This window comes from Bos taurus, chromosome 21 (assembly GCF_002263795.3).
Source record: "Bos taurus isolate L1 Dominette 01449 registration number 42190680 breed Hereford chromosome 21, ARS-UCD2.0, whole genome shotgun sequence".
Taxonomy (NCBI): domain Eukaryota; kingdom Metazoa; phylum Chordata; class Mammalia; order Artiodactyla; family Bovidae; genus Bos; species Bos taurus.
The window spans coordinates 41,683,959-41,696,636 of NC_037348.1; the positions used below are offsets into that span (position 1 = coordinate 41,683,959).

General features: G+C 42.1%; 1 protein-coding gene across 3 annotated transcripts in view; it reads left to right on the plus strand.

Moving 5' to 3' along the window:
• AP4S1 (adaptor related protein complex 4 subunit sigma 1) overlaps window positions 1-12,678 on the plus strand; it is a 48,166-nt gene that overhangs the window by 34,459 nt on the left and 1,029 nt on the right. For all 3 annotated transcript variants that reach the window (XM_059879183.1, XM_024981955.2, NM_001040603.2), the window contains one exon: window positions 3,043-3,054. In XM_059879183.1, coding sequence (XP_059735166.1) covers window positions 3,043-3,054 — 12 coding nt within the window. The remainder of the gene's footprint in view (window positions 1-3,042; window positions 3,055-12,678) is intronic.

The following is a 12,678-nucleotide window of genomic DNA, read 5'->3' on the forward strand; positions in this document are numbered from 1 at the left end:
AAGTTCAATAATATGTGGTTTTTATGACTGAATTTTTTACTTTAGCATAATGTTTTCAAGACATTGATCACGTTGTAATGTCTGTCAGTACACCTTTCCTTTTTATTGCTGAATAATATTCTATTCTATGGATATACAACATTTTGTTAATTCATTCTTCAGTTGATGGACATTAGTTATTTATGCTTTTTGTCCATTATGAGTAATACCTCTATGAACGCTTGTATATGCATTCTTGTGTGGAATCATGTTTTCAGGTCTCTTGGGCCTCTACCTAGGAGTAGAATTGGGGGGTGATATGGTAACGCCATGTTTATCATTTTGACGAAACTGTTTTCAAAAATGGTTCCATGATTTAAATTCTCACCAGCAGTATATGAGAGTTCTAATTCTCCACATCCTCACCAAACCTTGTTATTATCTGTGTTTTGATTATAGTCATCCCAGGGGGTATGAAATGGTATAAATAAATTGTGAGTTTTATTTGCTTTTCACTAATGGATAACAGTGTTGAGCATCTTTTCATGTGTTTATTGGCCATCTGTGTATCTTCTTTGGAGAAATGTTTGTTCACACCCTTTGCCCATTTTTCAGTCATTATTTGTCTTTTTTATTGTTGAGTTGTGAAAGTTCTTGATGTAGTCTGAGTATAAATCTCTTATCAGACATAACTTGAAAATGCTGTCTCCATTCAGTGGTTTTCTTTTCACTTTCTTGATGCTGTCTTTTGAAACACAATAGTTCTTAATTTTGAAGAAGTTAAATTATTCTGCTGCTTATGTTTTGGTGTCATGTCTAAAAAGGCTTTTGCCTGACCTAAGGTCATAAAGATTTATTCTTTATGGGTTCTTTTCTTTTTTCCCCAACTCATACCTTATTGATTTCAATGTTATATTTGTTTCATTTATATAATAGTTTTAGCTTCTACTTTTAGGTCTTTGAGCCATATTGAGTAATTTGTGTATATGGTTTGAAGTGGGGGGTCTCACTTCATGTTATATCCAGTTGTCTGTGTGCCATTTGTTGATAAGACTATTCTCCCCACCCCACCTCCATTTAATTGTCTTGGCACCCTTGTCAAAAAAATCAATTGACCATAAATGTAAGGCTTTATTTCTGGATTTTCCGTTCTGGTCTTCTGTATGTTTCTGTATACAGATCTGTATGTTTATCCTTCTGCCAGGACCACTATATCTTGATGACTATAGCTTCGTGGTTAGTTTGAAATCCAACAGTCTTTTAAAAAAGAATCAGTGAAAATGTTTTATTCTGCTACCATAGGCTTTCCTGAGACTTGCTTAGACATTTTTAAGAAGCAGTAGTGACACAGGCTAATTTTTCAAAACTCTTTTGTTTATTTCATTTTGCTGTTAAATAAAGAGATTAGGAAGGAACTGTTTCCAAGCTGCTTCCTCTTGAGGCAGTGAGTGGAATCTGCTCCATAATTAGTAATCTTGAGTGCACTATAGGGCAAAACATTGAAAGTTGTATCTTCAGCCTAACTCCTAACGCCACAAGTAAAGTTTGGCAAACCCCTTCTTTGTGGGGCAATCACCTAGCCAGTTTTCATTGCCTTTATGCAGTTTGTTCTCAGTTTGAAAAATATGGTTCCTAGACCAGTAACATAGGTATTATGTGGGAATCTCTTAGAAAGATAAACTCTTGGCCTACCCCAGACTATTGAATCAGTCTGGGTTGAGGTGCTGCAAACTGTGTTTTAACAAGCCTTCCAGGTGATTCTGAAGCCTGCTTCAGTTTGAGAGCCACTGTCTTAATGCATGAGGCTTGTTGTCAGCCGTTTCCTAATTCAACGGTTGGAGCTGGGAAGCGGTTGAGTGGCGTGTGACACGGTAGTGCATCCAGCTAGGAAGGCGCTGGTGCCCTCCAGAGCTGAAAGAGATGCTTATCTCTTGACAACCACTCTGTTAAGACAGACTGGTTGCAAGTCAGGGTCTGTGATTCAGAGCTGGCCATGGTTAGCCACTTTGAGAGAACACCTATCAAGTAGAATATAATTTCCCCAAATAGCAATATTTTAAACCTGGGAGAATGAAGAGTTGGTCCAAGCACTATCATTGCTAAGGTTTGTAAAATTATGATATTCAGTAACTGAGAATAAATAGCAGGTTGCTGGATGATAGCTTTTATTTTTGGGAGAGAGTCAGTGACCACATAAACCACAGAAGTGAAGGTTAGAATTTAATTTAAGCCAGGTGATTATACAGGACTTGGATAGTACTAAGGGATGACCCGGTTTAGGATGACAGTAGCAAAAAGAAGAGAAGAGAGAAGAGTGCCATGGGAAATAAAAGAAAATCTACACCACTCCTGGAGAATGCCTTGTCATCTAAGATTTATTTTTAGGTTTGTGAGTTTTAAACTTTCTTTTTTGGTCTATTTTTAATCTTCGGAGTTTCCAGATCTTAAATTTGGAGATCAGTCTCATGCTGTCTGGGTTGAAAGAAGCATCTTAGCATCATGTTTCAATACAGAGCCAGCCCAGTTAGCTTCAAAAGAGGCAGGACTTAATGTATCTGTGTCATCATTTGTGGATTTGCCATAATTTGTGAACTAGTCCTTCCTTTGATAGACACCTAGCTTGTTTTCAGTAATTTGCTACTATAAATAACATTACCCTGGATATCCTAGCACACATCACTGTGCCATTATCTAATTGTTTCCGTAGGATAAACTTCTAGAAGTAAGACTGATGGATTCAAACTGTGCACATTATTACATTTTTTGATATACATATCAAATTACCTGTGTTCTCTAAAGGTTGAATTAGTGTATTCCCTCTACACTCTAAAAGTGAATTGTCCTGGCCTATAAATGTCCTCCAAACGGCAGCCTATTTTTTTTTTTGAATCACCATCCCAAACTCAGGGCCTCTGTGGGCTCCAGCTTCTGCTTATAGAGCAGCCTCTCCCCGCTGCTTCCAGGCTGGTGGCCAGAGCAGGCGCTGTCTCTGCTAAGCGACAGGGTCTCTGCATTGTGGCCCAGTGTCTCCTTCTCATCCTTGGACTCTTTTCTCTTTTCCAGAGTGAACTAGATGTATCCTTTTTCAGTGCTGTGAGCCAAGTTTTCCACACTAGTTGGCAAAGGACAGGCTAGTCCTGATCAGGTAAGTGCCAAAGGCCGGGAATCCAGTATCCGGAAGACTCACCATCAATAGCTCTGACAGGACATAGAGGTACGGGCTATTTGCAGAAACCCTCTACCCTTTTGCACGACAATTCTTGTGTTTTTCATACAGGGCAATGCTATGATGGTGTTTAATGATCACTGTTATATACTAATGTAACTTACATATATGGAATAGACTTTTTCAGAATTCAAATAAAACAGCCAGAAAGGGCTTGGTCTGCCTACAGAGAATGGATTTTCATGGCTCCAGGTATAAATCTCCAGAAATTCCCCACATGATCAAGAAGGCTTCCAGGGATGATAAACTGGAAGGTTAAAGAAATTGCCTGGCTTGTGTTCATTTCCTTTTATAGCAGAGGAAATTCTCCTTTTCTTCTCTTCTCCCTTTTAAATCAAAGTATCCAAGGGGCCCAAGAACAGCATGATTTGCTTAGAATACTGCTGATTTTGGCAGGAGCCCACCGACCTTTGTGTGAGTGCTCTGGAGGCAAGTTGTCTTTTAATTTTTACTTAAGAAATCCGCTTACCACTTAAAAGCAATAAATGGAATAGTTCTTTGAGAAAACATTAGGCTTGAATCTAAAATAGTAATATTAATTATAATAAATATATATTAATTATAGCAGTTATGTATGTATATGTACATATGTGCTGTGCTTAGTCGCTCAATTGTGTCCAACTCTTTGCAACCCCATAGACTGTAGCCCGCCAGGCTCCTCTGTCCATGGGGATTTTCCAGGAAAGAATACTGGAATGGGTTGCCATGCCATCTTCCAGGGGATCTTCCCCACTCAGGGATTGAACTCAGGTCTCCCCCATTGCAAGTAGATTCTTTATCTTCTGAGCCACCAGGGAAGCCCATATATACATATGCTGCTGCTGCTAAGTTGCTTCAGTGGTGTCCAACTCTGTGCGATCCCATAGATGGCAGCCCACCAGGCTCCCCCCTCCCTGGGATTCTCCAGGCAAGAACACTGGAGTGGGTTGCCATTTCCTTCTCCAATGCGTGAAAGTGAAGTCACTCAGTCGTGTCCTACTCTTTGCGACCCCATGGACTGCAGCCTACCGGGCTCCTCCGTCCATGGGATTTTCCAGGCAAGAGTACTGGAGTGGGGTGCCATCACCTTCTCCGATATACACACACACACACACACACACACACACACACATTAGAAACCTATGTCCAGCACCAGTATGCCAGTATATTCTGGGGAAATGGCCATTTACCTTTTACTCTTGATAGAAATTGGCATGTTGATAAAGTTTATTTGCAGGCTGTGTTTGGAAGCCTCTGTAAGTTAACCAGGGAAATCTGAGTGCCCTCTAGTGGTGAGTGACCTAAATCTGTGGTCCTTTTGACCTAGGAGACCCAAGACCAGGCTGCATATTTGGGTGTATTTTTATTCAGCATGTAATATTCCATTTTAACTAAATCTTTTAAAGCCATTCAAAATAAATCTCTTTCTCCTTATATAGGGGAATAATAAAAATGCCTTTTGATTTAAGAAGTAATGGCACTGATGATAAAGAATCCACCTGCCAATGCAGGAGACTTGAGAGACACAGGTTTGATCCCTGGGTTGGGAAGATCCCCTGGAGGAGGGCATGGCAGTGCACTCCAGTATTCTTGCCTGGAGAATCCCACGGACAGAGGAGCCTAGTGGTCTACAGTCCATAGCGTCACAAAGAGTTAGACATGACTGAAGCCACTTAGCATGCACGCACAGTAAGTTAGCAAAAGCATTTAATAGATATTTTGCCAGAAATACACCCAGGTTCTGCTTTCAGTCCTGCCACCAATTGGGTGTGTGTATCAGACAAAACACACAAACTCCTCATCTCAGAATGATGGAATTAAACTGGAAGAGCTTTAATACCCTCTCAGCTTTAGTGTTTGATGTTGCCATGACTCTAGGTAACTGAGCTGAGTTGCCTTACACCTAGAGCAGGATGGGAGAGTCTTTCAAGTCTAGATATGCAGAATTCAAGTGAGTCACATGTAGTAGGGCATGTATTATATTTGGATTCATTGTGTTGATGTGTCTTATATACTGACTAGGTGTTTATTAGAAGTAGAGATGGGTTTGTCTTTGTATCTGTCTGAAGTGAAGAAGTGAAGTCGCTCAGTCGTGTCCAGCTCTTTGCAACCCCATGGACTGCAGCCTACCAGGCTCCTCGGTCCATGGGATTTTCCAGGCAAGAGTACTGGAGTGGGTTGCCATTTCCTTCTCCAGGGGATCTTCCTGACCCAGGGATCGAACCCAGGTCTCCCACGTTGAAGGCAGACACTTTACCATCTGAGCTTCCGGTCAATGTAATAGAGCTCCAGCATTCTTGTTTGAATTTAATTTTCACACTAAAGCACACGATTTCTGTCTCTTCCTATCATTTTAGTTAGCTTCATTTTTGCCTTCTCTTCCTCTCTGACCTACTTAACCTATTTACTGTCCCTCAGCAGTTACTTAGGCACATCCACTTGACAGATGAGGAATTTTTCATCACTTAGAGAAGGGAGCTAAGTCTGCAGATCTGGAAGTGTCTGTCTGAACTTGAGGTGAAATTCACATGGCCCTCCCGTGGTCTAAAAGCACAGCAGCTGGCAGGGCAGGGGCATCGGTCTTCTACTGACCTTCTTAAAGGGTTTCTACCCTCAGCCATCTGAAAAAAAGTCACATTACCAATCCACAACTCTATTCTGCCTCATACATAGTTCTGTTTAAACTGTTGCATCAAAGATATCCAGGGAAGACTTCTTCACACCAGGTTTTAACAGGAAGACAAGGGAGCCCTTTAGAGGTGCCACCCATAGACATCTTGCATCAGCGCTGTGGTAGCTTGTACCTGGGAACCTGCCAGAGCAACCAACATTGTGCCCAGAAAGTAGCTTCCTTGGGCCTTAAAACGTTGAACCAGCAGCTGACCCAGTTGCAACCTGGAGCCAGCTACCCGGAACAGGTCATGACCTTTGTGTTTGCTTAGATTAGGAAAGCCCTCCGTGTCAGTCCATACAGGCACAGACATGATTTAACCTCACGGAATTCCCAAGAAGCTCTTTACTCACAGTCTCACTCCAGAGACGTTACCACCCTGTAGCTTTTAAAGGAGGGGCGGTTTTCTAGAGCCTGCAGGGTTAGACACTAGGAAATTCAAAGTACCATTTACATATCTCCCTAGTACGGGCTTGTTCTACTTCTGGTAAGACTAACGTCATAGAACAAGGCAGATGGAATGTTAAAAAGAAACGACCTAAGTTCCAGAAATCAGGACAGAGATTCTGGCTTGTTGAAAACCCTTCTACTGAGTGGGACCTCTCTGTTGCAGAGTAGTGTCGGGTAGGGCAGCCTGCACCCCAGGGACCAGGCAAGACGGTGACCTAAATCATTCGTGTTGCGCTGCAGCAGCTCCTGTTCCCTCTTCGCATTCCACTCCGCCCGCCTGTGGGGCTGGTTGGTGCCTGAGGGCTGCTCTCAGGAAAGTCTGCCCTACCTGATATTTGGTAGATTGATTAAAGACTTCAAATTCCATGAATCAAGATAGTTCTTAGAAACCAACTGATGAGCCTCTCAAAATGTGTTCAGCTCCAGAGCCCCGGGTTTGCTGAACTCTCCAGACAATTCATAATTCGAAGGAGCAGTTCGAGCCCCCTTCTGCTAAACTGTCAGAGGGTGGCACCAATGAACAGCGCTGTGTGGGAAAAGCCCAGTTCCTCCCCAGCTCGGTGCACACCTGCTGTGTGTGAAGGCACCAGAAACCTTGAGACCCCTTTTGGTATCTGGTGCCTTTGAAGAGGCTTAAAAACTTTGTTTATCTGGGGTCGTGTGGAATGCAGTAGTGCTGCCTTTAGACCTGGACAACCAGGGCCCCGTGCTTTAGAGGACCCCCTCTAGCTCTCCTTCAGCAGCATCCCTCTCTGTGGGATAAGGGTGCTCACCCAGAGCCTGCAGGCTCCCGCATCCACTCCTTGACCACCCTTGAGCTACCTGGATCCCCAAAATCTAGTGGGTACCTGGACATCCCAGTGCCTTCCGCCAGGGCCTCTGCAGCCTCTCTCCATTCGTAACCCAGGACTGAGGGCAGGAATGATGGAGAGGCTGGGATGGCAACAGGGGTATTCCACACACAGGCATGTGAAGAGAAGTCAGGAATAGGCTGGGGTCCCTATTTATATTCTTGTGCCCACAAATACAGGCTAGGTCTAGAATCCAGAAATGTCTTCTTCATTCAAAAATATCTTTAAAAAAAATCTTTAGAACACTTATATTTTTATTTCACAAGTGCTTAAAGCCCCAAAGCCTGAGCAATTAATTCCAGAACCTTAAAGCTCATATGGGTGATGCGGAACATGCCTTCTTTACTGTAGCTAGGGTGGGGAGCAGGGAAGGCCTCCATCCTGTCTGCACTGTGACTCAGCTGGTTGCAGGGTGTACCCCAGGAGGAACAAAGGGACCCTGTCAGCAGTGAGCAGTACTGCCAAGATTTCCCGTCAGGCCCTGTCAGGCCCGTGTCTGCCGTTCCTCCATTACTTTCCTAAAATCCCAAATACCTTTAGAGGTCCAGAAACCAGAATAGGGCTTCTCCAAATAGGAGATAACTCGAGCCTGACTTAATGAGAAATCACAAAAGTACTTGTTCAACTTGGGGCTACAGAAATATTGGCAAGAAGACCAAAGAAATTCTCCAGGGAAGTCATCCAACACTGAAGCGGCAGCTTGTAAGGAACTGAAATGTTCTCTCAGAAATTTACAGTAATTGTTCTTACAAAAGAATTTCTTTTGAGGTATGGTGAAGCATGTGATTACATCAGGAATGGTTTGAAAATATCAGAAAGGAGTAAACTAGCTTTCCTCTCCCTGAGGGTTACTTTTAGAGTCAGAGGGTTTGCCTACTTTGAAGCTGGAAGAAAATGAGGTAAAGTCTTACTTTTTAGACGAGGAGGCTGAGGCTCAGGGATGGTACCTGCTCTGCCCCAAAGCTGTTGTGTGGATTGTTAACCCATAGTGCTGCTTTGTGACAGGGCTGCTGTTGGTCTCTGGGCTTCCAGGGCCTTTGATTCTAGGGCTATACATTTGATAGGTTAAATTTGACACAGTTTTTGAAAATTCATAATGATCTAAGAAAACTTGCATAAAGTGTCTGTCACCATTTGCTGTCTTGGTGTTTTCTGAATTAGAGAAGTTTTAGAGAAACACTGGGCTTTGTTTGCTTGGAGGAGTCGGAAACCACGAAACATTTTGAAGAGAGTACCTGAATGTCTTGATAAGAGCTTGCTTTCCAAAAGTGAAGTTCACCTCAGAGATTTCTAAACATCTTTTTTTTTTTCCCCCTTTTAAAACTATATCCATTAGAGTCAGGGCTGCAAGAGAAGAAAGCTGGCCCATGGGCCCAAGGGAATTTGTGCAGCTAATTCAGTCTTTGGGAAGAGCAGGCATGGAGGGGTAAGGGCCATGGGCCTCTCCAGCATGAGTTCCAGTCAGGTTAGGAGCAGTTAGTTAGCAGAATTAGGAACGGTCCCCAAGGGACTGTTCCAAGCCATTCACCTGGGAAAGGGATATGAAAGTTCCAGATTAAACAATTCTGCCTTCGAGACTGTTTTGGCTCTCCCTAGCCTTCGCCATCTCTGTTTCCTTTACATGTGTTTCTGAGTCCTATAGATAGCATATTCACCCCCTACTATTCCTATCCCCCCTCTCCCTCCTCACCAGGTCTGTCTGTCTTACCCCAACTCCTTTGGTTCCATGCTTCTGGTTCTGTTTACTCAAGAACAGTGGAAGCAAGTTATGAGAAGCAACAGAGTTGTGTGTGTGTGTGGGGGTGGAGGCGAGGGGGGCGGGGCGGACCACAAGAAATGACAGGTTCGTTGACCCCAATTCTGACTTTGATATATGTGTTATTTTACATAAGCCTATGTAAACTAAAACAAACAAAAATACACAAATGTCTTTGTTGCTCTCAGAATGGGAGTGGGTCTTTATGGGAAACCTATTTAACAAAAAAAGACAACACTCCTTTTCAGTGACCTGAGACCATACAAAGCGTAAAAGTGGACAGAAGACTATTACAGGGAGAATATATCCAAAACTATGCAGAATCCTCAAGATGATAATCTTCTTTACAGTAGTATTTGATTTTCTGTGGGAAATGTGAACAACTTAGCTCTTTGCAACTTAATCTAATTATATGAGAAATTGAGTTAAAGTATAAAAGTGAGAATATGTTTTCCCCCCACCCTACTTAAAGAACTTTGCTTAGCTATGATCTTATTTAAAAAAAAAAAAAAAAAAAAGGAAAGAAAAATAAGAAGACAAGGGACCTGAGAGCAAAATACAGAATCAGAAAGTTTAGTTCCTAGGCAGGGTTCTTGACAGGAATTGCTTTTGAGGTCCTCTTTGAATGTATGCTCCTCAGTTTTCTCTTCCTAAAGGAGGACTAGACCACCAGACTGGTATTAAAATACTATGTTCAAGAAGTGTTTCATGATCCAGAGATCAAAATTCCAATATATAAGCCAGAAACATTTCAATCACTTTAATTAAAAAATTGATTTCAAGTGGCACAAATATTACTGGGGCCCTACAGTATTTAACTCCAATCCACATTACCCAGAATTCAGAAAGGCTCTTAGGTTTCTGGGTTGAGAAAAGATCGGGCTTTATGAATCTGTTCTCTGAGAAGCTATTTTTAGTTCTTGTCAGCTCCAACCTTAGGGTGCCCATGAGAGGAAACAAATTTCCTCAAGGATTTCTAAGTCAGATGAGTTCAGTATAACCTGAAGGTTCAGTTCAATTAGTTCAGTCGCTCAGTTGTGTCCGACTCTTTGCGACCCCATGAATTGCAGCACGCCAGGCCTCCCTGTCCATCACCACCTCCCGGAGTTCACTCAGACTCACGTCCATCGAGTCAGTGATGCCATCCAGCCATCTCATCCTCTGTTGTCCCCTCCTCCTCCTGCCCCCAATCCCTCCCAGGATCAGAGTCTTTTCCAATGAGTCAACTCTTCGCATGAGGTGGCCAAAGTACTGGAGTTTCAGCTTTAGCATCAGTCCTTCCAAAGAACACCCAGGACTGATCTCCTTTAGGATGGACTGGTTGGATCTCCCTGTAGTCCAAGGGACTCTCAAGAGTCTTCTCCAACACCACAGTTCAAAAGCATCAATTCTTCGGCGCTCAGCTTTCTTCACAGTCCAACTCTCACATCCATACATGACCACTGGAAAAACCATAGCCTTGACTAGACGGACCTTTGTTGGCAAAGTAACGTCACTGCTTTTGAATATGCTATCTAGGTTGGTCATAACTTTTCTTCCAAGGAGTAAGCGTCTTTTAATTTCATGGCTGCAATCACCATCTGCAGTTGGATCCTCTTAAAATAGTCATTATAGCTCATCACATTAATAGACCATCAGCCTATGCTTTTCTTGCTTCCTCCTATTCCAAATGTCAGGGCTGAGGTGTGTTTGCCTGTTTATTGCCATGGGCCTTGGCATATAGGGCATTTCTTGGTCCCTGCTCACCTGGCTAGTAGCACAAATGCCATTACTCTTGGCTTTGCCATTGTGTACAAGTTGCTTATGAACCAAATCAAGATATGAACAACAGCTGGATTCTTATTTTAAAGGCGTCACATGATTCTAAGAGGAAATCAGCTTTCAGGCTTTTGCCTCACATTGGATTTGGTCTGTGGTTTCCCTGTAGCGTGCCAGAAACTTGCATGATTATTAGGGGTTTGAGCCACATAGTCAGATAGACAGGCCGTCACATGCCCACAGTACAGAATGACCTCATTAAGCAACTCATGTTTCCAGGATGTTGGGAAATTCAGAACTTACTGAAGGATCTTGACCTTGTAATATAAAGATGTCAGTGGTCGATAAGATTCAGCAGTAAATTTTAATCTGAATTTCAAAACATTGGGCTGATTGTTCAAGGGGATATCTGAATTGCTGATCATCTTCTTGCCAGAGATGGAGCAGTCTTTCAGAGCAGTTTGCATCAATTCAAATAGACTACATTAAAATGAGATCTCCTTCTATCTGAGCATCACCCTGGATGGACTGACATTTTCAAAGGCACTAGGCCTTAAAACAACAAGGTCCTACTGTATAGCAGAGAAATATTGAGTGTGCTATGATAAAACATGGAAAAGAATATTTTTTTTTGGAAAAGAACATTTAAAAAAGAATATCAGTGTTACGTATATATGAATGTGTATGATAACTGAATCACTTTGCTGTACAGCAGTAATTAACACATTGTAAGTCAACTATAGTTAAAAAAAACACCACCTTGCCACCAAAAAAATACAACAGGGCGATTCTGTAGGGCATTTTTTCATGCAGCCAGCTGTGCTTCTGCCTTTTTTTATACTTCACTGTCATTCCTGCCTTGTTGTGGCTTCTAAGTTCTGGCTTCTGGGTCCAGTGAATAGGATTAAGTCAAAGGCCTAATATTCCAGTCCCAGGTTGGCCATGGATAAAGCAATCATCCATCTAATTGGAAGATATTATTAATAGGTGTAATAAAGCTTTTTTTTTTTTTTTTCTTTTTTCTTTTCTGGGTCACTTAAGGACAGTTCCCATGGGCTCCTGAAAAACAGTTTATTCTGCGGAAGGACTATTTTCACAGAGCTTAATGAGGTATTAACACAGAGCCTAATAGAAACTTAAAAGTCATTCACAGGATTGTCTCATTCTCTACAGATGTACTTCACCAAACAAGTACAATAGCTTTGAACATCTGGAATTACTAGTGACTCATTTTACAAAGATTTGCTAATTATGAACTCTCCTTGTACATTTAATCACTCCCTGTTGAATGAAGTTTGTCTATTTGAAATAATCTATCAGTTGTTGTTTTGTTTTTTAAACAGACCAAGATCCTGCTCTTTGGTAATGAAAACCTAAGACAGTAAAGTGTAGACTTTAGAAATCTTCAGCCATTGTTGTCATCGCCCTCAGAGTTTAATTCTCTCTTCCAGTTCAGTTTCACAAAGGAAAAGTTAGGTACTCAAATGAAGGGGCTCCTGAGGGAAGAATTTGGCTCTTTCTAATTAGCTAGATATCATAGTCTAACAATATTTTTTTCTTCCCCTATGCCCTGTCCTGACTTTCCACCAGGAACATCAGGAAGCTAAAGTGGCTCCATAATTCTCAAATGAGTATTTTGAGAATGCTCCATTTATAAGTACTCCCTTGAAAACTGGAACTTTTATCTCCTTGGGAATTAAGTCAACATTGCCTTGCTTTTCTTCATTCATTTCTCCTAGTGACTGTTTTTTCCTTTAGCCTGTCTCATGCTAAGGGTGCTGTGTTGAAAAGGCATTTTTTGGGGTGGAAGTTTGAGGGTAGAGGGAGGGTGTATACTCAGCAGCCTTGGGCCTCTCCTGAGAAGTCTGGAAGCAGAGCAGCTGAGCCAAAACTCTGGATGTAAATTCCAAAGTTACAATTACTAGCCATGTGACCATGGACAATAGCTTTGAGCCTCTTTGTTCCTGTGTAAAATGAGAATACTGTTAGCACGTACATCACAGAAACA